General features: G+C 45.1%; 1 protein-coding gene and 1 pseudogene across 1 annotated transcript in view; both read right to left on the bottom strand.

The window, feature by feature from the left end:
* Positions 1-29: 29 nt before the first annotated feature.
* Positions 30-3,260, bottom strand: LOC115313059 (annotated as a pseudogene).
* A 10,892-nt stretch (positions 3,261-14,152) lies between these two features.
* The window catches only part of LOC8026027 (zinc finger protein 658B), a 107,870-nt gene continuing 94,983 nt past the window's right edge, over positions 14,153-27,039 (bottom strand). The window contains exons 23-24 of the mRNA XM_040217771.3: positions 17,230-17,482; positions 14,153-14,220 (exon numbers count right to left, since the gene is read on the bottom strand). Coding sequence (XP_040073705.2) covers positions 17,285-17,482 — 198 coding nt within the window. The 3' untranslated portion in view covers positions 14,153-14,220; positions 17,230-17,284. The remainder of the gene's footprint in view (positions 14,221-17,229; positions 17,483-27,039) is intronic.

Raw genomic sequence — 27,039 nt, 5'->3', positions numbered from 1 at the left:
CGTGACGTCACGCTAGTCGGCCTAGGCGAAGCCGAAGCGCGCCGCGGAGCAGCGCTCAAGGGTAGCAATTACTCCAGTTTTTCGGCACAAACGCGTGTTTATTGACTCGCGCGTTAGAAATCTCGAACAAAACGGTTGTCACTGTGCATGCTAGAATATCCACATCATTTTTTTGTTAACGTGGCCAGTTTTCGTTTCTTAGATTTGTTGTTCGTTTCGACAACTTTGTCGTTGAGCTTGCGGCAAAAGTTTTTTAGTAGAATGTTTGTAGAGCACCACAACAGATGTTTCAGCACGACCTCACTCGTGTGTCCTTCTTCACACACATCGAAGTCGCAATCCTCGTCGACTAGCAAGTCCAGTGTGAGCTCCGTGACCAGCTGGCGTTGGTTGCTCATCGTTAAGAAGTCCACCCGCTTCGACATTTCCTCCACGACAACGTAGTTGTGGGCGACGGCATTGACTGCGGTCATTGCTGGGTACAGAAGGCCTCCTCTGTCAATCTCTTTGATGAGATGATAGTGCTCATGGCCGGTGGCGGCTGTGATCGTGTGGTCTGTTGTCAGGGCATTTTTGCAGTTCTCGCACTTTAGCTTCTTCACCGTCGCGTACACCGCATATCCTGCCACATAGGCTAGAACGGGGACGATGTCTTTTATTTTTGAAAGGGAGTCTTCTGTTACTACTATGTTGTAGCTAGGGCGCGGCGCGTCTCGTCGTTTTTGCATTTCCTCCCATTTTTCATCTCTCTCTGTTTCAGAAGCTTTGCCAATCGGTGCAAGTGTGTTCTGCAGCCGAAGCTTGTTTTCTCCTTCATAAAGCTGTCGTATTGAGATATGGTATTGGGAACCTGCCAGCCGCCGGTACCTTCCGAAGCGGTCCTCTAAACAGTCCGTCTGAAATTTCCCGAGGAGGACGTAGGACAGGTTGAGTTCTTCGAAGCAGTACCTGCATATTTCGAGAAGCGCGTAAGTTGACTGGTGCAGTGCGGTATGAGTTTTGTCGGTCAATTTGCAGTTGTTTGCATTTTTGTGCCACTCGTCCAACCAGTCTAAAATGTCGTAGAGAAAATCTACCTTCTCGTCGTCTGGAGCCGGGCGCACAGGTTCTTGGAACCGATCTTTCAGCCTGCTTCCTTTGCCGGGTGTCTTTACATTGACAATTTTCCACCACGTTACTATAATCTCAATGAAAGTGGCCGTCTCCTTGAAAAACTTCAGGTTGTGTTTCTCTCCAATGGCACGGAGGGCACTGGGAAGAGAGCTGTCAAATATCTGGAGAGCAAGTTTCACGTTCTGCTTCTCAATACTCGACGGGCAAAGGGATTTCCTTGACACTTTGTATCCATAGCGCAGCAGTTGGTCACATTCCAAGTCGTAGGCAGCTTTGATGGTTTTGAACGACGCACACAGCATGCGCCGCTGGCCTTCCGTGTCAGCATGAAGCTCGGGGAACCAGAAGCATTGATCGTCTTGCTCCAGCCAATTATTGCGTATGCACTCGATTATGTGTACAGTGTCGATCACAAAAAACAGCGGCCTGTTGGGATCAGACGGATGTGGGTAGCAGAACTCGTTTGAACGACGCATCGTTGTGTCAGGCGTGTCCTGGTTGCGCGTTGTTGTACCAGGCGTGTCGTGGCTGTCCATCGAGCTCTTAAAGAGAGCCATAGCCTTTCGATTCACTGCGTTGTTATCCGTTACGACGCACATCACTCGGTACCCCGATTTTCTCGAGCCCGCAAATCACGTCTCTAAGCAACTTGTGCAGAAACTCGGCGTTGGCTCCGTGCACGGGTACGACGTGAGCGACTTCCTTAAATTGGCACTTGATGCTTTGCACCATAAACACGAACGCACTATTCGCTACTTCTGTGGAATTAAGTGCGACACCGACAATGCTACCTCCTTTATAATCAAAAAACGGTTTGATGTGGACCTCGTCCACCATCAAGGTCACATAGCGTTGGTCATCGTTCAAGTCAGAGATCCTCTTTGCCATGTAGCTGAGAAAACTTGAACTTTGCTGCTCGTTTTGAGGGCTCATTCCAAACGAGGAGCATATCGATCGGATTGTCCTAGGGTGTGGCAGAACAATGCTTCCAGAGCTACGGATGTACTGGTATGCATGAGGGGATATTGTGAAAAGAATGCATGCAAACACCATAAAATCCACTGAATAACGCCTTCGCTCTTTCTTGGAAGAAATCAGCTTCAGTTGCTCGGCGAGCAGTTGGATGACCGCTGCTTGATCTTCGCTTTGCGTTGCGGGCAGCTTGTCAAGCAGAAAACGAATCGTGGCACAGATATCGTTGTGCGAGCTTTCAGAGCTTGACTCAAGATCGTTGTCCCAATTTTCGACACTTTCGAGTAGTTCTACAACTCCCCTCTTGCTGTTTGCGATTCTTGGTATGAGCAAGTTGGAGCCCAACCTTGTGACCTGAGTCTTCGCAAAATGTAGAGTTAGTGTAAGGTCAGGCTTCACGACGATCGAGTATTTTATCCAAGGGGCCTCAGTCTCAACAATGTGCACCAGAGTGAGGTGTCCATTGCCCTCAATAACATGCCAGAATGCCGATTTTACGTTTTTCAAGTGGTCGGACAAGTCCTTTATGCTGAGTATTCGGTCCGCTTCTTCCTCATTGCGAAATGAATCGATCGACTCTGCAAGCGCTCTTTCCATTGCAGAAGCCTCTTGACGCAATCGCTTGCTGTCCGGGTCTTCTCTTCTCGCATGGTGCTTCGACAAATAATCTGGACAGCCAGGGAACTTCGATGGAACTGCGCCTGGGCGAAGGCGCACCCTAGACAGCGGCGCAGTCACCGTCCTCCCGGTAACTTCGTCGACGTGAGACACCTCCCGAAGAACGTCGTCGTCGGAGAAGTGACGCTCGCACACCTATAAAGATATATACCCTTCGTATAAATAATAGCGACTTACCACTAAACGCGCTACACGTCGCCGTTATCGCCTATTCCCACAACCCTTCTATTGCTAGCCCGTCCAAATGGCGCTATGCCACTACGAATGCGAGATAAACAATTGGAAATGGGAATTCCTCACCTTCGTTCTCTGGGAAACGATCAGGTTTTCTCGGGGGATGGCGTTTATCCAGGCACTCCGCAGCGCTTCATCTTTGGGGAGTCCGAACACGTGCACTTTGGGCCCCGTTTTGTAATTACCGTTACACCGAGGCACACAGCTTTTGTCAGGCATGACGGAAAGAGCACTTGATCATCGCGCACAAAACGCAGAGCACTCACAAGTTGTGCGACGTTTAAAACAAGGCAAACAAAGAAAACAGCCGAGACAAAACCAAGCGTCTCCGAACACGCCGAAAGAAGCCGCGGAACGTTCTGGAAAGACGCCGAAGCAAGCCGGCTCCATCTGCCGAGCCGGAACGGAACTACACCGCGGCCGAACCGTAGGCCGAGTAGCGGTGACGTAGACCCACGTGATCGCGGCAGCCCCCAGGCTTTCCTCCTCTAGGTGGCTTTGCCCAAACACGTTGAAAGAGTGAAAGAGAAAGTTACGATAACAAGCTTTAAACCCATTCACACCTTCAAAACAACTTCACCTTTATTTCGCTTTATTAAATATATGAATCATATTTATTTAAAATGAAATAACAAGTGCCAACAGCCGCTGGGAGCGCGGCAATCGGAAGCAGTTCGCCGGACCGGACAAACGTCATAAGTATACGCGGCGGGACGGAAGTAGCCGAGAGCTTCACCCCACTGTCTGTATTCCCGTTGGTTCTTCTGTCAACGAGCTTATTCGTATGTACTTACTAATTTTCGCATAGCTGTAACGTATTGTTATTTACCACCTTGTTTATCTACACTTGCAGCGCGTATCCTTCAATCTGATCAGCGCGTTGAATAGTGGCAGTACATGATCTCGGCGATCAGCTGATTGTCGACACCTCTGCCGTTTGCAATAGATTGCGGCGCTTTTAAGTAATAAAACAGCGAAAATTCAATTTCTTTCGTTTTCTGAGTTTTGAGACGATCTTCAGTTAATTCTCCTTATCTCGCGAGTAGAATCTTGGCTTCAGAAAACTGTATCGTTCCATAACTGCAACTTTTTTGGTGATCGCATTTTTTTTTATATACTTTGCTTTATATCTTTCATTCGTTTCCCGAGAACGAGATACTGTTGTTTCCGAGTTGTGCTCTGTGATGGTGTTTTCCCTTTACTTTTGTCGTTTGTTGTCATTGTGACGATGGTTGAGTCTATAAACCGGAACACGTTTTCAATAAAATTCAGTTCAAAGTTGCGCCTTGTGTCCTCCGTAACTTTTTTGGTGATCGCGATTTTTTAGGAATATTTTGCTTTATATCTTTCATTCGTGGCGACGACAAATCGTAACGACTACTATGTTAGATTGGTGCATTGCTGCATCGGGGCAGGCTGGGGCAGGTGATGCGAAGAGACGACCATTCTTATCGGCACGATGTGATGTACACATCGCGACACTGTTAGCGCGAACACGACATCGTCGCATTTTCGCATTTGACATCTAAATAGTTTAAGCAAGCGCGAAATTTTATCGCTTACATTATAGAACTAAATCCGCTCTTTCCGTAGAAATAATAACTTGGATGACATCCCTTGGTTTCAAAGAGAAAAACTGGAAAAACCGGCGATCGCATGTTCGCGCTAACAGTGTCGCGCTCTGTACTAGTGGGAGTTTTTTTTTTTTTTTTTCTGAACTCGACAGTGTGAAACTGAAGTCCGTTTGAGGCTGCAGCGGATGTTCAACGACGGTACAGTGCAGTTCTGTCGCCTTGCTGATAGCAACGAGTACCGTCGATGCAAGGTCTCGTGGCCTGACTTCTCGACGACTTCTATTCGACGATTTCCGGGCATTTTCGCAGCTGCCGTGGCGAGTTCGTCACTGTTTTGAACTTCATCGGTCTCAGGCTTGACTTGGTTTTAGTAGTCATCTTACCTGCCTACTTATATCCATGATGTTTTGTCTTCAGCGATGTAGCGAGTAGAGCGTCCTTCTCGCGTTCGGTGAGATTTGGGGCCCCCGATGGCTCCTTCGCCTCAAAATGTGAGCACGAAAACTACTACCACTGTCAAAATATCCTGTTATCAACCGATATTAAACACACAATCACAGATGTAAAGAGCATTCATGTTTATTTGAAGCTTTGACTTCTGTTATTGAAAGTTAAACGAAAAAATGATTGAATTTGGAGATCTTTAATTTGTTACTCACCGAAGAAATACAGCGAAAAGCAGACGCCGACGACAACTACTACGGCAGTTTTTTTTTTTTTTGTTTACATCACGTGATTCCTCTCCGCCAATCGTATTCGTCGCTCTGAGCGTTTCCTAGTTTGCTCTGTTTGTCCCTAGATTCCCTACGCAAATCCAGCGTTTAGCGAGGGGCGCGTCTGTAAAGCCGGCTTAACGTTGGTGCAACCGGAATTTAAACCCGTGCTTACCTAAGCTCGGTTTAGGGCGCTAAGCCGGCTTAGGAAAGTGCCGCTTTGGGTTAAGGTAAGCGGCGTTGGTGCAACCGGCCCTAAATAGCATACCAGAAAGGGTAAAGGCCTGGGAGTCAGAAAATATAGTTGGTTAAGGTAGCTCAAAAATCGGCGGAGTACCCCTTTAAGTGTCATTTTTACCGAAAATATGTCATGGGATAGTCATGTTAACTACCTTATTTCTGAGCTGTCACAAGTAGTAGGTGTGATAAACCACCACCGATGTTACCAGCAAAGGTGAGATTATTAATATACAATTCGGTATTTTACTCCCAAACTATTGTAATTTAGTCTGGGGTACTACAACGTCAACGAATCGAGAAAAAATAAATTATTTACAACAAAAAAGCGCAAAGAGCTATAGAAGACGTTCCATTTGACTTCCACACAACTAGTTTATTTAAGAAGTTTTGCGTTATCAATATACTTGCTCTATTTAGCTCTAAACTTGTCACTAGTCTAAAAATAGAACAAATTAGGGGTACAAAGTTTTTGATAAACCTTGGACAGCTCTCTGAAAAGATTCACGTGCGTTCCACCCGTCGTGCGGAATGTTGGGAGGTGGTCACTGCAAGAATGAACTATATATAGTTTGTTCTTGGTTAAACATACTATCCCAAAAATACTTAACCTACTTGAAGATAAAAGGTTGGACTTCAGTACATTGTCTCTTAGAGAAATTTGACTAATTTTGTCCACAAATGAATCTGTGTATGAACTAAACTTTTGGGGTCTCATAACTTCTGTCTGCCAATAGGTCACTTTCCTGTTATAGCCGATGTTTTGTTAAATTGCGGGAATCAAGATTTGTGAATTTTTTTTTCCGTTCACTGGTCAATGACTTGTCAAGCTGTGCCATACAGCTTTTTTTCTTAATTGCCGCCATCAACGTACGATGGACACAAACTCTTTAATATTAATTTTAGTCGAAAGCACATAATTCCGATCCGTACACAAGGTGTGCGTGAGCGCAGTTCCAACCATTGCTTACAGTGCAGTCGTTTTTACAATTCATTTAATATTACTTACACCACTGACATTGTTTTATATTATCACCATGTGTTTGTTTTATTATGTTCGCTTTGGTTTGATCGAACTGCGTATTTTAGTGAAGATAGTTTGTTATACTCGGCCATGAAATGGCCATCCTTCACCCCACAAGTGTTTCAAAATATCCGTTCTCTATATATCTGAGATCAAGATCCGCATCCCATCAAATAAACATGAATGAAGGAATATCGCCTATTTTATTTATTTGAGCAATTTTTACTCCACAAACACATTTCCCGAAAGCATACAAGTTGGAGATATTCCGCGCTCCCCCTTTGCTCCATGCCCCGTGCAAAACCGACTGCACGCATGTGCAGGGGAGACAGCAGGCCCCCTCCCCCGGGGGGGGGGGGGGGGGGGGGGGGGGAGGTTACGACCAACCAAACCCCCCCTCTGCCTATGCCACTGTTTGCGGAGGCATGTTTGGGGATTTTTACAAAGATTGGAGCGAGGAATAATAAATAGTAGTTATAATGTCGTTTTACCTACTTGCATATATATCCCAATAAAATAATATAGCTCTCTTTTGAATACTTTGAAATTGAGTGATTAAAAAACGCCACACACGGACAATCGTCGAAACCCCGTCGTTCTTTCCTGCTTCTTTGAGATTCCTTTTTTCTCAGAAACTAAACATGTCAGGACATTAAGATAAAAAGGATTGTTGCTCTTGGAACATGCACCACGAAAAATAAAAATTTGGAGCAAAACAAAAAATACGACAGCACCTCGCTAAATCTAGTGGGGGATTTTTCCGCTAAATTTAGCGGGGAAATTTTTTCGCTAAATTTAGCGGGGAAACTTTTCCGCTAAATTTAGCGGGAGAATTTACCCATCATGCACCGCACGGTCACGCCGACGCCGCTCAAGCCGGAAACAGGAGCCTAAGAGCTGCACTCTAAGACAGGTTAAGTTTAAATGGTTCCTGGAGCGTTATGACTTTGAAAATGAAAAAGATTAAGCTATCGTCCACTTCTTGGCCAACCAATGTAGCTTTAAATGATATGAAATATTTTATCATAGTTCAATTATTTCCTCCGCGGCATTTGAAGCACAGTGACTCGAAACAGAAAAAATCGTTCTGTTTTATATAAAACATCTAAACAAAACTTTTTTACAGAACATTAAATCTTTCTTTGCATATTACCAAGGAAGCGAGCAAGCCGGCAGTGTCGCGGCGGTCGCCTATTGTTCGCCGCGACCTAGCGGTATCCGCCGCAGGAGCATCGGGGAGCAATGGCGACGAACAGCACGCGGGCAGTGTCCCCGTCGTGATTACGAAGGAATTTAAGGCAGTTACGAATTCGGAAAGTTCCTTCGGTAGCCGGTGCCGTCGGCGCAGAATCATTGGGAAGTAATAGCAACGAACACCACAGAGGACAGTGGGCGATTACGAATCCGGAAAGCTTCTTCGGTAGGCGGTGCAGAATCATCGGGGGGAGCAATGGCGATGAGCAGCACAGCGGACAGTGTTTCAACTTCCCGGGGTGATTACGACGGGGTTTAAGGCGGTTACGAATCCAGAAAGCTTCTTCCGTGGTGCCATTATGAAGAAGGGAGAACTTTTTTGTGAATCCGGCCGCGTGTACGACGTGAAGGAGGTCCGTTCCGACGGACAAGTGGATGTCACGGAGCGCCGTACTCCGCTAACAAAATTAAGCGCGCCCGCAAAAAATGTAGTTGGCGTTGAGTGGACTGTGGTAATTATGTAAGTTTATTTCTGAATCAGCTTGACAATAACTGGGCGATTTTTTTCGCGTCGTTCCGCGATTCCCGGTGTAGGCTGATGGAAACATCCAAGGGTAGGCTTAGGTGGGCGACCGCATTCCGCTTCTCGATTCCGGTGAAGTATTTGCTGCATACTTTAGACTTTGCCGTCGGTGTCGATGCTGTTCCATCGTCGCTAGAATAGAAAAAAAGTTAATTGTATTATTGGTCAGCAGCTTAAACAAAGCGCGAACTGGAAGGTAAGAAACGCCACTAACCTGTATGGACGCACAAGTCGCACCCAGGTCGCGCAGTATACTCCGCCTCGTACGGCTTCGAAGGGACGATGTAGTATACTTCGTCCTGTGTGCGATCTTGCACGTACTCTTGCAGCCGACCACGCAGCAATTGTTGCGGCTTTCTTAGTGCGGAGTAGCCATCTCAGAAATTACAGCGCTAACCTGGCTAACCCACTACAACGCACAACCAACGCAGCGACTGGCAGAAGCTCCCCGATGCAATAGACCCGTTTGCCGCTAGGGGCGCCCTGGTCGGGGCTTGAATTAGATGCGCACGGTTCAAAACATATTTGTGCTGAAAAATTACAATTTTAGGGCAGTATTTGGAGGGATGAAAAAAACAAAGTAGTGCAAATACCAAAAAAAGTAAGTCGTTACATTCTGCTCAGTCATCATCTTAACAAAACTGCTCCATTGGAACCGTGTTATCTTAATAAATCATTCATAAAATATGAACCAGCGGAGCAAGTGAGGGTCCGTGCCATCATATTTGCAACGCTACAAATGCGCATGAAGAATATAAACCAATACATTCATAATATCAGATGAAAGTGGATTGCATTGCATTTCGAACGACATCAATCCCACTAAAAAAAAGTATGCAAAAGAAGGAGAGTAATGATGCGCCAAAAAGCACCTCAACTGCCACATTCAGTGGGAACGACTAAAAGCCCAAACTCATTACTTTACTTTCTGGCTATTGTTCCTGCCGAGAGAGTTTGTGCAGTTGAGTTACGTCCTTGAGTAAAGAGCTCGCGCTTGTAGCCTCGTAGGGGTATTGTCGTTTTGGCCGATTTGTGAGAAATAGCAGAGTGCGATGCCATTATTTAGACAATTCCGAGTCCAAAATTAACGATGTAGTGCAAAACGCTTTGAAGGAGTGGAGCGTTTTTCCGAGTGCAAATGAATAAACGATATGAAACTACTTTTTGGCGGCGAATGCAGCTCTTCAGGCACGGAAATGGGGCTCGCAGCCGCGGGCCGCGTGTTTCAGACCCTTGATCTAGCAGGGTGTTTAGCAAATTATTACTTTGGAATTCCCCGACTTTTCCAGGTTTTCCCTGACAATTTCAGGTGAAATTCCCTGAACATTGTAGATGCGGTTAAATATATAAGACAAACATCTTGGGGAGAAACAGCGGCTAAGACTTGGACAAGACTAAAGAAACATACACGACAGGACGGGACTGAACTAACAACTGTTGTTTATTACACAAAAGGGGGGAAGGAAGAAAACAAGAAGCATCTTAATCAAAAATCCCCATCTTCATCAGGTTTCCCATAACCTTAAACAAGTCGGAGGTCGCTATGGTGTCCCAGTGGTATTCTCTGCCCCACAGAAGATTGGTCAGATATGTGCAAAGGTCGGTGCTATTGATGCGAAAAGCGGTCGAAAAAGAAATGCACCACAAAGCATGTGGTACCGTTTGTGGCTTGTGTGTCTGGCGTGGTTTATAAGATCCCCTTGTCGTGTGGCAAGGTGTACGTTCGACAGTCGGGCCGCTGCCAAATGATAGACTTAGAGAACATTCGTATTCACTAGGAATGCCGCGAACTTTTTTTGAATCAAAGTTTCGACTATCGAATCAATCGGTTCGAAAGATTTCAAATTTTAAAATTTTCTATATTGTAAAATTCGACGGAAGTCGAATTTTCGAACTTGTTAAACTAAGAGGTTTGACGCTTTTCAAACCATCGAACTTATGACGCTAAAAAATTTGATCCTTTTCGAACTTCCGACCTTATTACGCTGCAAAATTCGATGCTTGTCGAACTTTTGAACTTGATATACCAAAAAATTCGATGATTTTCAAACTTTTTGCACTAAAAAATTCAAAGCTTTTCGAACTTTCAAATTTCCTACGCTAAGGATTTCGGTAATTTTCGAACTTTTGAACTTATTTATCAAGAGAATTCGAAAAGTTTAGAATTTTTGAATCCAGACATGTCAAAAGTTCGACAAACTTCGAACTTTTAAAGTAAAAGTTCGACGTTCGTCGAACTTCGAAAGACCGGCGGATGGTTTCATCTGAATTCAAGTAGTGAGGTACATTCGTAATTATTTTTTTTTCTCTAATTTTTACATGCGGTGCTTCGTTCCTTACGAAAGACAATGCCATTTATTTCAATGTTCTGGCGGGCTTAGTTTTAAAGAAATAAATTCCTGAAGGGGCGAAGAAGGACAACAGTTTTTCTACGATTGTCGTTTGTGCCGTATTTGAAGTGCGCTATAGCCGAAGCTATTTATGGTAGAGATGTTAAACTTTTTTGTTGATGATCTATGTATAGCCTAGGTAAGAGTCGTCTTAAGATGTAATTATTGTTATTTAAGATAAGTTTCAAAGAAATGTCCAAACATGTATCTATGGGTAGTTATGCCCTAAACTTGGTATTTTTTTTCATCTAAGTTGTTTGAGATATCGCATTTAAATTAACACTACAGACAGTACATATCATTGCCATATGCAGAATACAAAATAATGTATTTATTGTTTTTTCACGGTCAGGGTTAAATTAACTCATGGGAGAAGATATCTAATATTGTTCAAGTTCAGCACGTCATTAAAAAATAAAAATTTGTTTTTTCGCTTCACGTTTCTTGGGACGTGTTTCTTTTAGCCTGCACACATTTTGGTAGGAGAAACTTGTTTCGAAGTTCTGAGCTTCTGAATATGCAAGAATACAACACTTCTGGCGAATTTTTGATACTAGTTTTTTTTTTTTTTTCTTCAGCTTTTTATATTCGCATTTATTATGTTTATTTTTTAATTTCGTTTTATCAATGGCACAGTTATTCAGGTCGAAAAGACGTAGCTTAGAACTTCCGAACCACTAAGCATGTGACAAGTAGTGCCTTCTGACGAGTTTTCGAGAATGACCATCTACTCGACCTTTTATGCAGTGAAGAGCGACAGTCTATACATATGCATAAATAATTTCAGATTAAAATAACCTCGACCATGCCCTCTTTCCCCGTATTGTTTTCTTTAACAGTCCAAAATATCTAAAAGGGGGAAAGGGGGGCTGCAGCCCCCCCCCTCCCCCTTTTTTTCTTCCGACGCCACTTGTATGGTAGAACGCTCCTCGACCTCGAGGTGTGTCGGCTTCTGTGCTTTTTTGCGAGGCGGTTCCTCCATCCAGGAAAATAAACCTCCAGGACAATTACAAACTTAATTTAGTATATGTCAGCGTCACTCGGGCGGTGTTCGATCGGATTACTACCAGCGTGCAAGGGGTAGGGAGGTAGTTTGCCAGGTCGCTTCAAGGTTTTTCTGAGCTTCAACCTCCTGCACGCCCCTGGACGTTTTGAACTGGATGAGTATCGTAAAACAGTGCGTTTGTGTGATCTCTACTGTGTGATGCACGCTAAAGACCCTCCCCCCTCCCCTCCTTCCCTCCCTCCCCCTCCACCCCCCCGGGGCTGGCGGTCACAATTACTGATCTATGGTCACACGTCACTCTGCATCTGCACTAGCAAATAGTCCAGCACATCCGGGACACTCGTCATCTCATTTAATTGCCTGACCCAACTTCGCGGAGTCTAAATATCGCACCCTGTCTTTTCTAAACCTGATTTCGTGAAAAACAGTGAGTCGTGAAAACATTATTTGAAACTGAAACTGTAGAGGAACATGAAAACCGGACTTTGAACTTTGAAAACTTGGACCTAAAATAAATTCAAAACCTTCGAATTTTTTTTACAATTTAGCATTAAAAGAGAATCGAAACCTTCAAACTTTATGTTTATACAAATTCGAAGTGTTCGAATTTTTTAATTTTATATCCCAAGAATTTCGAAATCTTCGAATTTAATATCCGAGGGAATTCAAAATTTTCGAATATCTTGAATTTTCAAGTTCAGAAAGTTCGAAAACTTCGAATTTATCGAACCTCAAGTAAAAAAATATTCAAACCCGAAATTTTATAAACCGTGAAAGCTTTGAATTTATCGAACCTCAAGTAAAAAAAAATATTCAAAATATTCGAACCCGAAATTTTAGAAACCGTGAAAGCTTCGAACTTTTCGAATTCCAAACTCCACTGTGATCGAAAGTTGCGAATTTTTCGAATTTGAACCTCAATCGGTACGAAAATATCGAAATTTTTCGAATTCGAACCTCAGTTCGCTTTGAAAGTATCAAAACCTTTTGAAATCGAACCTAGGCTGGTTCGCGACATCCCTAGTATTCACTCAGGGCCACTGTTGGGTGGTTGGTACCTTTACACTGCAGGGGCTGCAAGTGCCAGCTCAATTTTAGTGAAGTCACCGTTTTGGATAGACATAGAGACAGAGTGACAAATGAAATTATCGAGGCCTTCTTTAACTCAGAACTTGGCGGGAGATGCGTCAGCGAACCGTCAATGGTGTTATCTGAAAAAGAATTCGGCTAACTGCGATCGGCAATGACGGGCATTACGTAGCCACTGATTTGGCCTATCTTGACATAATATGCTGCTTGGTTGGTGTGTGCGATTTTTTTTCCGATTAAGATGCTTCATGTTTTCTTCCTTCCCCCTTTTGTGTAATAAACAACTGTTGTTAGTTCAGTGCCATCCTGTCGTGTATGTTTCTTTACTCTTGTGAAAGTCTCTTTGCCGCCGTTTCTTCCCAAAATGTTCACTTCCAACCAACTAGCCCAACATGTCACATTGTTGAAATATATAAGACCATCACAACACAAGGCACTGAGCATTGAGCACTGTAAGAATCATTTCGCATGGGCTGAATTCAACTTTCAAATTCCGAAATATTCGTGTTCGTCCAGTCCAAATTAAACGAGCTCTTTCTTGCCGCCGACATTGTCAGTGAAGAAGGCACTTCCGGAAACACAACGAAAACATGACGCTCAACCACATACGTCAATAATGGAATGGCAGCATGGCCGCCAGATGCACACTTTCAGATACTTTCGGCTTGGATTGGATTGGGGTCTGCAGCTTTCCCATTTGTTACTAAATCTACTAGCTCAAACTGGATCTAGTCTAGTGTTGCACCCTCAATCCAATCCAATCCAAGGCTTAACCTGGATTTGTTGGTTGTTTTCATTGCATCAGGTAGCGCACTTTACATCGGCTGAGCAGAGTCCGCGGGCTCCGCTCTAAGCAGAATTTATTGCCTATTTTTCTGCCCACAAGTCCTCAAGTTTTTGCTGAAGGCACTCGATGGCGTTTCCGGCTCATTTTCCCTGACTGGGCTCGCTTTTTGACAATATCCCTGACAATTTCCTGATTTTTCCCGGTAATTAAAATTTCCCTTACAATTCCCGGATTTTCCAGTCGCTAAACACCCTGTCTAGGTCGTGCATTTTCGAGGCGAGGGAGATGACACAATGTGTCATTTTGTTTTGCCACAGATACCAAACGATATGGTTGCCGACAACTTAGGGAACTACGGTATTATGTTATGTCTCAACTTTATTGGCTGTGGAACATAAGATGCTCGGGATTTGCCACGCCCTGTCTTTATTAACTTGTCAGTGACCCTAGTGATGTGTTGCATGGGATTGAGTTGACCCAAACATACGACACTGGCCTACCCATATTTACTCAGCTGCCGTCGAAGATCTGCAGCCGCGATTCGAGCGACACGGACACTGGAATTCTGGACAACTTTATTAAAAGAAACAGTGGCAAGCCCCCTCTGAAACTGCCAAGCAGGAAACCTGAAATGCAAGAGAAAACATCCATCCACACAAAACAAACGAAAACATAAAGAAAATATTGCAAAGTTGCACGCTAATAATAAGTGCAGCATGAAGGTGGAGAACCGCTGCTGCGGAAAAGACGAGTGCATGCACCCACAATCATACCGCAAAAAATTGAGACAAAGGACATGCCACAAGATTAGTTAGAGAGTAGCCGAGATCGACAATTCAATCAAGTTTTGGGGACCTGAATTTGGGAAGCATCCTACTATGCCTCAAATTATCACGAACGCTACTTCCAGCAAGCGATTTAACGGAATTTTGGGTGTATTTTATCAATGCTGAAATTTGAGGCACAGTGCCTTTGCTTTTGCAGGTGCCTTTGCAGACCGTCACCTATCTTTAGAGCTAATATGCAACGACGACGAAAACTTCTGAACGTCGTACGACTCACTACTCGATTTTACTAAGTTGGTCTTTGCAGCACCCACCAGGCTGCCACCATAAACCGAACCACCGTCATTTTGGTTTCGACATATACTAGCCTGGGTAATGCGTCCAAGGAAAGAGAGAAGCTGAACTGAGTCCATGGGCGGATTGCTTCGACTGCTATCATTCATTCTCTCTGGTAGATGGTCTGAATGGCCACCACTGACCCATACAATGTCTCATCCTAGGTCAGAGCGCTACCAACGCTACAAGGAATGGGACCAATCGAGCCTCTCAGAAAGCGCTAAATCACGGCATTTTTCGTGCTTCTACGAGCGTCCGAAGCAGCACACATACCATATGAACGTCCACAGGACATCCCTGGAACGTTAGGATATCCTAAAGACATTCCCAGGATTAGATGTGCTACCACTAGGAGTGTTACTGCCACATGATAAAGTTAAGCAGAACGAATGCGTCGCAAGATTGCGCTTTTAGTCCGTGCATTTGTGTCTGTGTTGCAACTAGCTTTTGACCCCCCCTTCCCCCCCCCCCCCCCCCCCCCATGCTTCAGATGTAACTAAATGTTATGGTGCATGAACGGCTGAACGTTATTTCCAAGAGGTGCAGAGTGGCACAAAAGGTGTCTTTACTACGAGTGCCAACAAAAGCTCTGTCCAAACCAGGCGAGCATAGCACAGTAATAATGAGCAAGAAAGCTGCGTTAATCAAATCAGTGGAAAGAGGCTAACACCAGAAAGAAGTTGCGCTTAAATTTAATATTTCAGCCAAATCATTTTCTAAGACCGATTGTTCGGACTTGCGTACGATCCTTGTCAAGTTTGAGAAATCACTCAACAAATCTACAGTTGTAAAACAAAAAGTAAAAAATTAATGTTATATTGGATTAGTTTATGGGTTCTCAAACCAGATTCCTGGGAACTGTGAAGTCCTGGTGCCAGGAGTGTAAAATGAAAATAGGGCCATGAATTATATGTTCCTTATAAAGTATAGGTTGTTTCTTGAACACATTCACACAGATAATCACAACATTCTTTACAAGCAAATAATGGTTTTCCAAGAAAGTGATATTTTAGCTGCAACCTTTCACCATCACCCAGTAAGACACTTTTAGTTCCCGCCCCTGACAAGTGTTTGCTTCGACTCTGGAGGTTGTTGATTGCAGTTTGAGCTCCCTCTCATTCGTAAAGTGTCACACTCCGAGTGTGCCCTTTAGGGCAACAAGCAGGTGGTAGTCTGTGAAAGGATGCACTCAGGGGATGCCATTTTATGAAATTTTGTGACAAAAATGAAGTCATTACTTTGGAACTTGCCCCTGTAACTTTCTATACTTTTAGGTACGATTCAGGCATACCTAAGCAGTAGACTACTGTATCACTGGGGCACACAACACCCAAGCTCCTGCATTGTGCATGTGTATTATAATTACCAAACATCCTAAACATGTGAACCTTTTTGTAAGAAACTCTACAAGAGCTCCCCCAGATCATAGTGCTCAAAAACCCCTTCGCTCACCTACCACCTCCACTTTATTCCCTGGTAGATCAGACACAAACCAAACTTCACAAAGATTCTTCTATGGTGGCCTATAGTGAGATATTATGTTTACGGAAGACATACCCTCATGCAAGCAATATGGCCACGCTGGCCATTTAGGCATGGTAAGTCATGTAAGAGAAATACCCCTTGAGTTGCCTATTAATTGCTGCCAACTTGACTGCATTTTGGTGAATCCGACAAAGACCAAACTTCACCGAGGATCTTCCGTACTCGCCAATCTCGAGAAAGTTTGTCAACGGGAGGTGCGCTCTATACAGAGAATGTGGAGGTTCTACCTTGCTGGCCATTTATAAGAAAACATGGCTTTTATAAAAAATAAAGAAAATATTCAAAAGTTTTCATGTTTAGTTACAGTTGAAATTCGTTTTTACAAAACTCAAGCTTACGAAGTTCCCGATTTAATTAACAAATTCTAATTCCCCGGCAGAATCCCATAGGGCTCAAGGCTTTTATGAACTTGAAATAATGAACTAAGCTTAACTGTCAACCCGATTTAACAAATAATTCCCCAAAAGTAAGTCCAAAAAGGGGTAATTTCAAATGTATTTTAATCAGAATGTGCCGAAATTTGTTGCTGGTGTGCCAGCAACGGTATTGCGTGATCTTAGTTTTGTTTTTGCAAAAAAAACGTTTTCACTACAAGCTTTTAGTTAATTATACATACTTAGGATTCCACGTCCTCAGGGGATACGAAGGTTCTTTCGTACTGGATGGTTATAAAACGTATGCCATATTTGAGAAATACAAAGGTTCTTTCGTACTCGCCCCTTACGGGAGGTGTGGCATATATGAGAAAAGTGTGAAAGTTCTGTGCTGGCCCTTTATGAAAAGTGTCATACCATATGCAAGCAATTTAAAAATTCTTCTGAACTATTTAAGGAAAGTGTGTTGTATGCAAGCAATATGAAGGTTCTCCCATAAGGGTCATTTAGGTGCGAGAAATACAAAGGCTCTTCAGGGCTGGCCACTTCTGGAGAGTGTGCCGTATACGAGAAATGCGGTAAAGTTCAAACTCACTTTCCCGTAGGGTGGGGGCAGGAGGCGCGCAGAGGTAAAGGCAACGAAGCGAGGCTCACAGCAGGCTGTCCTCCTGCCCCTCCGAAGGCTCCGTAGAGAGTTCGACGCAGCTCGTCTCCACCAGGGTGTCGCACACCATCAGCTTGATGATGCTGTCGACCGCAACGGCGAGACTCGCGCCGCCACCGTGCTGCACCGGCACCGCAAGGACCTCAGGGAGTACTTGGTGAACCCTGGGCACCAACTGCATCACCTGAGGAGCAACCTGGGGTTCGTTGTCCAAGCGCACACTCTCGGCATGATGCCATAAAATCACAAATGTTGCCGCAATCCCAGAGCCGGTGAAAGTGGCGAGAGCGTGCAAATGCACGGCCCCGACGCCCTAAACCAAAAACACAAACAAAAAAATACCTTTTCAACAAAGCTTTAAATTATTCATTTATTTTTGCAGAACCCTGCAGTGCCAAAGCATTACAAGAAAGGGGATGAAAAAAAAATTGTGATTAACAAACAACATGAAAAAAAAAATATAAATGAAGATGCACCAAAATCCAAAAGTGTGCATCAGCACACAACAAAACACAATTTCTACAAATAAAAAAACAAAAAAACCTAAAATTACACATAACACACATCATTAAAACCCACAACACAACAGCCAGGTGAGCAAGTACCCCCAACGCACTGATAATTCTACAAAAAGATTCACCTTCAGGTGATACAATATCCGTAGCCAGGTCATTCCACTCAAATATGGCTCTTAGAAAGAAAAAAAAAGCTACCCCGCGTAAAATCGAGAGCCAATTGCTCGACAGTAAGGGGTGGACCATACCTTACGGAGTGTGACCAAAAAAACTTAAAAAGACGCTGTAGCAAGGCTTGAGAGTGCAAGATTTTTAGGAAATGTAAAAGTTGGCTTCTTTGCAGTATATTTATGCAACTTGTAAAAAAAATATACGTATATATATATAACTTGGTTTACAGTCACCGGCCAAAATTTCGCAGGATTCACCCCATAGAGCAGGGGTTCTCAAACTTTTTGGCCTCACGGAACCCCAGGAAGCCTCAAAAACTGCCGCGAAACCCCCCACTCCATATTTGCCGAACAAGAGGCAACAGATGCACAATTGCAGGCAATTTAGCTTGTGTTGCTTCCCATATATCCCCACCATATCAATCGCGATGTCAGTACAAAGTGAGATAATGGCGCTTTGCGTGGTCCTGTCGCGCAGTCTGCGGCGTGGGGGGGGGGGGGGGGGGGGGGGTTGCAATTTGGGTGTTCGTGGAACCCACTAGACCAGCTCGTGGAACCCCTGTGTTCCCCGGAACCCAGTTTGAGAACCCCCGCCATACAGTATAAGAGGGACAGAAATTTCAGAGGCCATTAAACTCGCTGCTTGATACTTCAGACTCGATTCGCTCTATAGACCCCTTTCATAAACGTGACAACTCTGTGCGTCACTGGCAACACTGTGGTGAAGGAATGCTTTCCTGCCTGATGGCTCTGCGTGAAAAAGCGGCATGCCAAATGCAAGAAACGCGGTTCTGTTTCCCATTGCCGGCTGGGAAAATAACCTTGCCAGCTAGCTTGCTTGGTATGAAACCTCGAAACAAAGAGTTTAGCCCACTAAACTGGCACAAAAAAGATGCCCTCAAGGGGAAAAAAATGTGGTGCTGTCCCAATACTGCATGGTAGCATAAAGTAACATGTTGTTAATGGATGTACCAGTAACATAAAAAAAAAGAAAATGTTACTTGACACGCGAATTTGAATGTTTGTTTAGCTACGCTAACGGTATCGTCTGTCGAGCAACGTGAAGTAAAGGTAGAATGAAATAACAATGTAGTATATTAAGCAACTGCATGCCAAATTGTGAGGCTGGTCGAACGGCAGAGGATGCGCCGAATGAAAGCAATGCCCAATTTTCCGTGCCAAACGTATCTCTCTAACAGCACGGTCGTGGCAGCGGACGGTTTGATATGAATAAATATGTTAATACTTTCAGTCCAGATTGTCCAAACCGGATTGTCCAAAGCTGTCCGAAACACTGGTAGTGAATAGTATGCACTATTTCTATCGGGTAGGTCACATTTTTTTCTTTAGGTCCGAAATATCGAACAAGCCCGAATTATCGGCGCCCGAAAAATCGGCCCGCGACTGATACCACACCCATAGCCCTACACAATAGAAAAGCCGGATTGAAGCTATGGTTAGATGTTGTGGTTTTGTTAAAGCTGCCCTGGGCTCCATTTGGCCCCAGAGTGACCATCGCTTCTTTTTATGTTTTTTTTTAATGCGAGTGCTTCCTGACAACTGACCTAGAACCAAAGTGATCACGATCAGCCAAATGCTGTCTTCAGGCAGTTCTGAACGGCACTGACAGACGACAGTGCTAAGAAAAGCTGCCCTACCGCTGCCGAAGCCATCCAAGTGATGCGATTTCTAGGAGTGAGCCTTCTCTTGCTGTTTTAGCATGAACAGGAAATTGCAACTAAATCTAGGCGGGCTATCTACCTTTCAGGGTACGGGGACATCTCCTGGGATATTATGGTACACAAACTACAAATTCGTTAGTCCAACCCGAAAATATTCAATAAGAAGACATAGTCATTTGGCTACTCCTGACATAACAGCTTGGCTAAGGCACTTTCAGGTGGAGCTTCAGTCTATCTGTGGTATGTTAAGGGTTTCTCTGTGGCACACCCGCACAACGTGTTCTCGATTCCTTTTTGTCAGAATGCTTGGCGGTAAGGCAGGAACCAAAATGAACAAGAAAATAAAAAAAGCATAGTGTAAGTTGCCAGCCACGCAGAAACCAAATGTACAGGGCAAATCTCAACAAAACTGCTTCGATCCCAAATATATTTTGCAATGAAATATTTACATAAATTTAGAGTGAAATTTAATCATTTTAAGGCAAGACACTGGTTCTAAAATCGACTTTTTTGTTTATTAATGGATTATAATGAAAATCAGTGTGTATATGTGTTTTGGCTTCCTCTTTTCAAATATTCAACTAGTTCTGCAATATCTCAATTACTTTGTGAGTTACGAAGAAAATAATGAAGCCTAATTAGGTCATTTCTTACGACTCATTAAGGAACTTTCTAATACAAATTTTTTTGCATAAGTGATATGGATTTGTAGCTAAAGACCTGCCATGCAAGATGATGCTATTTATATTTTTGTAAAGATAGATTGTTGTATAAAACTAGTCTAATTAGGTCAAGTACACTATTTACAAAGCCTAACGAGGTCACATTATCACTAATAATAAAATTTCGGGCCCATACTGTCATACAAAAATAGCATCACCCTGCAGTTCACTTCTTTCTGAATCCAACGGTATAAAGTTTATAGAAATCCTTGAAGAATAATCTCATGAAAACAACCGTAAGGCTAGGCATGTAGACGAAAAATGCGAAGCTGAGAAAATTGCAGTTGAAGTTTTGACACTCATTGCATAAAATTGAGTAAGGGATCCCATGCAATAATGTTCAGCAATATGAAGCATAGTTCTATCTGAACAAATTGAGATGAAAAATTCTGCGATCCGTTCACAAGAACCTTTAAAAAATAATATAAAACTGAGAAATAATGTCTGCAATGTAAAATAAAGTTATAAAAGAATGAGTAGACTCTATAAGGGACAACGGGAGGAGGCACTAAGGGTTGCACGTTCCAAAAGCAGATTTTGTTTGGCCCTGAAAAGGGCCTTTGTTCATGTAGCACTCGAAAGGGGAGCCCCCTCACAGCTGTCCAGGACTGTAGTCCCCAGCTGTTCCAGTCCGGTGTTACCTGGAGAACCTCTGTTTTGCATTGCTGCTGCTCTGGTGGGCAGCGTTGGCCTTACGCAAACGCAGATTGTCCTTCTCCATGCTGCGGCGTACGAGGCAGTCACCGGCAGCATAGCCCAGGCTCGCAGCAACGGACTCGCTCATTGCCCGCCTGCCCTGATTGTAGACGGCAACAGCTTCGGCAGCAGCCCTCTTGACGCTGTCCAGGGAGGCATTGGCGTTCTTCGAGGTTTGCGTCCAGATGACCGAATGCAGGCTCTCGCTGGCATTTTGCGTCTTGCCTTCGCTGCACCGTGCCAGCAGGTTTTCATCATTGAGCCTTGCAAACACTGGCTTGAGGGCGGACCGCACACAATCTGGAAGAGGGTTCTTGTGCGCAGGTGGACACTCGCCATTTGCCAGGGCTCTGTTGAATTTGCACCACGACTCAGCTCCGTCGGGGCACTTGCTGTGGTCTGGGGCACTGTCCGTAGACGTCATGCGCAAGAGGGTGGCTTCCACTGCCCTCTTCATCCCTGGCACATCGTTACTGTTGCTCCTAAGGGCATGGCTGTAGTAGTTTTGAATCTTCTTGATTCGGTCCTGCGTCAGTCTGCCCTTTCCGCCGAGTGCTTCACCCTGGGCTTTCTTTTTCTCAAGGAGGTTACGCAACGCAGCCCCCATCCGCTTGTGCACATGATTGATGCAGTCCTTTTTCTCGACCTTGACGAAGCCGTAGACTTTTGCCTCGGTCAACGCATGAAAGGTTCGGCTATCTCCATCCGAGAGAACTGTGGTGTACCTCAGTCCGTGCTTGGCCAGGGATCTTTGAAACATGGTCAATGCAGCCTCCACTTCCATCCGACCTGAATTGCAATCTATGTTCCTCTGGCACTCGTGGGCTGCAAACCAGTCGCCGTACCCCTCTTCCTCCGGCTCCGGTCCCAGGGCACACCCAAGGCAAAAGTTGGAGTACACCACATGGTCAAGAACTAGGCCGGAATACAGCTCGACAATGCAGCCCACACCAATGTGGGAGCTGCGTCCTCTCGTCATCCAAGATCCGTCAAAGATCACGTCGATGTTGCCGACAGGGTTCAAGAAGTCTGCATACAGTCCCTTGACAACTTCTGAGCTGGCAGCTTCACTTGCACTTGCTGACTTTTCGCAGGCTTGCACATGGGTCTTCAGGTGTCCCTGGAAGGTCTTGTGATGCAGGCCGCGGTGTGACAAGTTCATGGACGAACAGAAGTCTGCGAGGGCAGTGACTCCTTTCCCAATTGACTGAATTCCCTTCATTGCCCTCATGTTCACTTCGAAAGGAGTGATCTTCGCCGTTCCGGCAACTCTTGGTGAAGAAAACTGCTTCTTCTCGAACTCGCATGTGGCACAGACGAGCAGAAGCTTGACTGCCAAGCCATACTCTTTGTCCGTGGCCTTGCTAAGTGTTAGGGTTCCCGCACCGCAGCTTCCGCACTTCGCCTGCGCGAAGAGGTCGTTGAGAGCTTTCATGTCCACTACAATGAACTGTGTCCCAGCGTCGCGCGTCTGGCCTCCTGTGGTGACGCCGAGAAGGTCGAATTTGCGCTGGGTCGCCGACTTTTCCGATAGCGCACGCTTGCATACGCAGGGGTGGAAGCGGGCTAGAGCCTTTTGTATCAGGGCTGGGAGCAGCAAAAGTCCCACTTTGGAGCAGTTTTGGAGCAGTGAAACGCTCGCTTTAGAGCAGCTCGGGAGCAGCAAAAATAAGTTTTGGAGCCGTAGAAGTAGGTTTTGGAGCAGGTCACGGAGGTCAAACAAATGTCTAAAAGTGATTTGTTGTTTCTAAATGTGAAAATGTAGCAAAACTATATGCATGCACATCCCAGAATAATTTTCAAGCAACATACATACACATTTTTCTATTTCTATTGCATTGAAATATGGAATATTGGCAATTTATGCAAAGGAAAGTCTTTGAGAACCATTCCGGCAGCAGGCAGAGTCATGATAGACTTTATATGGGAGGCCCCGACAATAAAAGCCTAACTTGAGCCACGCCAGTACAAAACCGTCTACTTAATAGACCAATTGTAAACATGTATCCAGAAAACTAAACCACTGCAAGGTGTCAAATAAACTACCTTCGCTGACTACAGTTTTTGTTTAATAAAGAATACACATGTTCAATCACTACTTAAAAAGCCCTATATCAAGTTTAGTAACAAAATACAAGGCTTCTGACATTTGACAAAAATTCAGATGCAAAATAAAATGTGTATTTTATATCTTTAGACTACCACAGTCACTCGTACATATGCAGCTTTAAGCATCGACTAGAAGAGCAACGCAACCTTATGTACTCCATAAAATGCTTGCATTGCGTGTCTCCGTAAAAAAAATTAAGGTACCACAACATGTTTCAGAATAAAGCAGTCCTTGCTGACCTGTTTTCATTAAATACAAATGTTCTTAATCCCTGTTCATAAAATACAGTAATCCCTACACCCAAGTTAACATACAAAGCTATATCTAATTACTTTGGATGGAAAAATATATTGTCTTAAAAATATCACAGCCACTAATACATATGCAGCATAAACACTGACTAGAAGAGCCCACAGGCTCCATGTTCAAAAAAAAGGGTTGTGACTAAGCTGAATCTGTGTAATTTAGAAACAACTGAAGTTCACCTTTTTTTTTCACAGTTTGAAGAGCAGAGTCAATTTCTTTTATGCGCTCGAGTACTTTGGGCAGTTTAGAGTTCACATCTCTTAGCAGGAGGTGTCCACTCCCCACCTTGTCCATGTCCTTAACTGCCTCACCCTTGCTTATGAGTTCTTGTGCACTCAGTAGAAGTGCTTTAAGAGAAGACAGTTTGAACGAGACTGAAAATGAGATGTAGCTGATCAGGTGCTGATCCCTGCGGGGCAGGCTGCCTTCTTACGTGACAAAAAGCCCACCAACTTCTCCCTACCCTACCCTACCCAACCCCCAACCCCCAACCCCCGAATCGGCAGCGCGGGAGTGTTGTACGGCATTTCTGATGTAACCCCCACTCCTCCACGCTAAAGGAAAGAAACAAAAAAGTGTGTAGCACTGCCAGTTAACCAACCCGCTTAAGATCGCGGGTACTGTTTTCGCCAGTGGTTTGACGGCGGTAGACAACACACGACAGCGTGCACATTCGTGCACACAATGATGGTTTTGGTTTCGTTTTGACAAGACAAATTGAGCTCGAGAACGGATGTGCCTGTGCTCGCGATTCTTCACGGCTAAGCGTCCAAATATGGTACGCTACCAAACAACAGGAAAAGCTAGTAAAGACCACTTACTTCTGCTCATGTTAATGGCCAAGGTAGCCCACCGGTGCCAAGGCACCAACTCCCACGATCACGGCAAATCGGGACCACGGGCAACTGCATGCGCGCTCCAACCGCGCCAACCAACCATGCCCGAAACCAAACCGATGTGTTCGTATATAAACTCTTTGTAGTAAAAAACGACATCGCACTCTCGATGAACTAAAATCGACGCCTCGCCCCAACGTTACTAAAACACTCAGTTGGGAAACTCCCATAGAGACAGCTTTCAAAAAGTGGCCCCAAACTGTCTCCGACCACCGAGCTAATGACGAACACAACACCACCATTTCTCCCGCAGCGGCCACTCGAGGTACTGCACGTGACTTCTATTTTGGCTGTAAGAACAGATACAGCGGTAGAGGTTAAAGGGGTGCCACCCTCGTCTCCCCGGCGGACGCGCCGCGTTGAGCTAACTGAAGTTAAAATGCACCTAGGGCGGGACGTGCTACCTGAAAAGCCCACTGAGGCATGGTTGTATAAAAACAATATTAATTGTGTTGGAAAACCCTGCAAACTAAAGATTTTAAAAACATAACGCGCCCCTCTTTTGGTACTTAACTCCAATAAATTTCATACAAAAAGAGTATTTTTCGTTTGTTTTTACGCAAAAACAGGCTTTCGAAAGGTCAAGGTGACCACAGTACAGACAAGTGACAAAGAGTGGCGCTGTTGTCGCATTTAGCTCGGTCTCGGTGGACGCCAGCGGCCCAAGTTTCGACGGCGAGTTTCCCAACTGAGTGTTTTAGTAACGTTGCCTCGCCCTGAGGTTAGACATGGTTCGGAGCCCCAGTAGAGTTGGTACGAGTCACCCGCAGTGACACCTAAGCAAAAGTACACACCTCATGGTGGCCCGTGGCCAACCGTTTTCCGCTAAATTTAGAGAAAAAAAAAAAAAGTTGAAATTGGCGTTTTGGAGCAGGCTGGCGCAGGGAAGTGAATTGGCGCAGGGTGGTGCAATTGGCGCAGCGCTTCCACCCCTGCATACGTCCGATCGTGCGACTCGTTGCGCCTGCTCGGCCGTGGAGTAGTATGCGGTGTCGACACGAACCGCGCTCGCAAAGCTCGACAAACTGCCGCTGCTGCATGGAGTCGCGATGTCTCCGGCTGATGTTTCCGGAGGATCCAAGGCATCCGGCGGGGGTCCATATCACAAGAGCGAATGACATTTTAGCGAATGGCGACGTTTGAGCGAATGGTCGTTTTAGCGAATAACGGGGGCGCGCGTTAACCCATCCGTCGCGCTGCGCTTTACGCCGCTTCGCGGCGACAGTCTGCGGCAACTCATTACAAAAATATGAACTCACTTGGCTCACCCGAAAACGCCGCTTCGCGGCGTCCGACTATTCGCTAAAGTGTCGTTCGATGAAACGTGGGCGTTCGCTAAAACGTCATTCGATCAAGTGAGTGCCTCCCATCCGGCGGTGCCGATCGCGGTGGCGCACTTGCAGCAGACAGCTTCGGCTTCTTGTTCCACGGTCGCTTCCTCTTCCTTCCGAACGCTTGCCGCGTGCTCGATTTCAACCGAGCGTCGTCGGGCATCTCGAGAACTCGAAGCGAAACAAAACAAAACACGCGCGACTTCGTAGGAAAGCGAACCAACAATGTTCAACGCAAGCGCGCAAATGGGAACTAAAACGTGCGCTCGATAACGGAAGAAACAAAGCAGACAGGCCTAGACGGGCGGAGACGGGCCCAGGAGCAGACGACGCACCTCTCGCCAGCGCGGGAACGGAAAGGAGGAAAGGAGAAAAAGAGCGGAGGGGCGCGTTTAGGCCAATAGCAGGGGCGCTAAGCGCCGCGCGTGCTCTGACGTACGGGCACCTTGCTAGCCGGCCAATGAGCGATCGCAATTGGGGCCTTCGAAACCCGCGGAATGCGGACGTTTCCCGATGTTGTCGCGATAACGAATGGCATGGGGACGTGGGGAAAATAAGCGGCTTTCCAACAAGACCAAGATGGCCGCGATCCGACGAGCGATCGCGAAACGCGCGGGGCGCGAAGTTCCACTTGTTTTCATTGAACTCGCTGTGTTAGGGCTCTGCGGGGACATCGTAAATATCATTTTTTTCATGCTTAGACATTGAATTCGACATTGAAACTTTGCAGGCAGGTACCTTAGACTACAATTAATCAAAATATGTGAATTTTGAAAAACGTGAAATTTCGGGTTTTTTTACCATTTTAAGACCCGCGTCTTAAAATGGTAAAAAATTTTAAGGTTCTGCCGCGGGTCTTAAAATTTTAAAAAAAATTTTAAGACCCGCGGCAGAACCTCATTGACATACCCGACGTCCAGCGTGCTAGGAGCAACGGCTGACGTGGGGGAGTGTCAGGGTTAGTTTTGGGGCCGAGAAATTTTTCCTTAGGAAAAATTTCTAGGAGCAACGGCTGACTTTTTGCGGTCACTCGGAAAACATTTTAAGGGGCCCTACAGTAATTCCGCTAAAATCAAATGAACCTACCTATCAAACAAAAAGAATATAGACGTTTGCAAGTCTGGATTCTCAGCGCCGCCATCTTGCTACAGCATGGCTAGATCGTGTGCTAGTCAAGCCTTGCTAAGGCGTGCCCCCGATTGTCAGACTGGCACCCAAACAAAGCATTTTCCACCCACATTGACCAGACAAGCTTCGAAGCATGGCTACTTGAAAGCATACCTCATTAACAAACTCAAATCAGTTCAAAATGA

The sequence above is a fragment of the Ixodes scapularis genome, unplaced genomic scaffold, assembly GCF_016920785.2.
Source record: "Ixodes scapularis isolate PalLabHiFi unplaced genomic scaffold, ASM1692078v2 PGA_scaffold7__128_contigs__length_106722199, whole genome shotgun sequence".
NCBI lineage: Eukaryota > Metazoa > Arthropoda > Arachnida > Ixodida > Ixodidae > Ixodes > Ixodes scapularis.
Note: the sequence above shows the minus strand (reverse complement) of the source record. Positions and strands in the feature narration are given on the sequence as shown.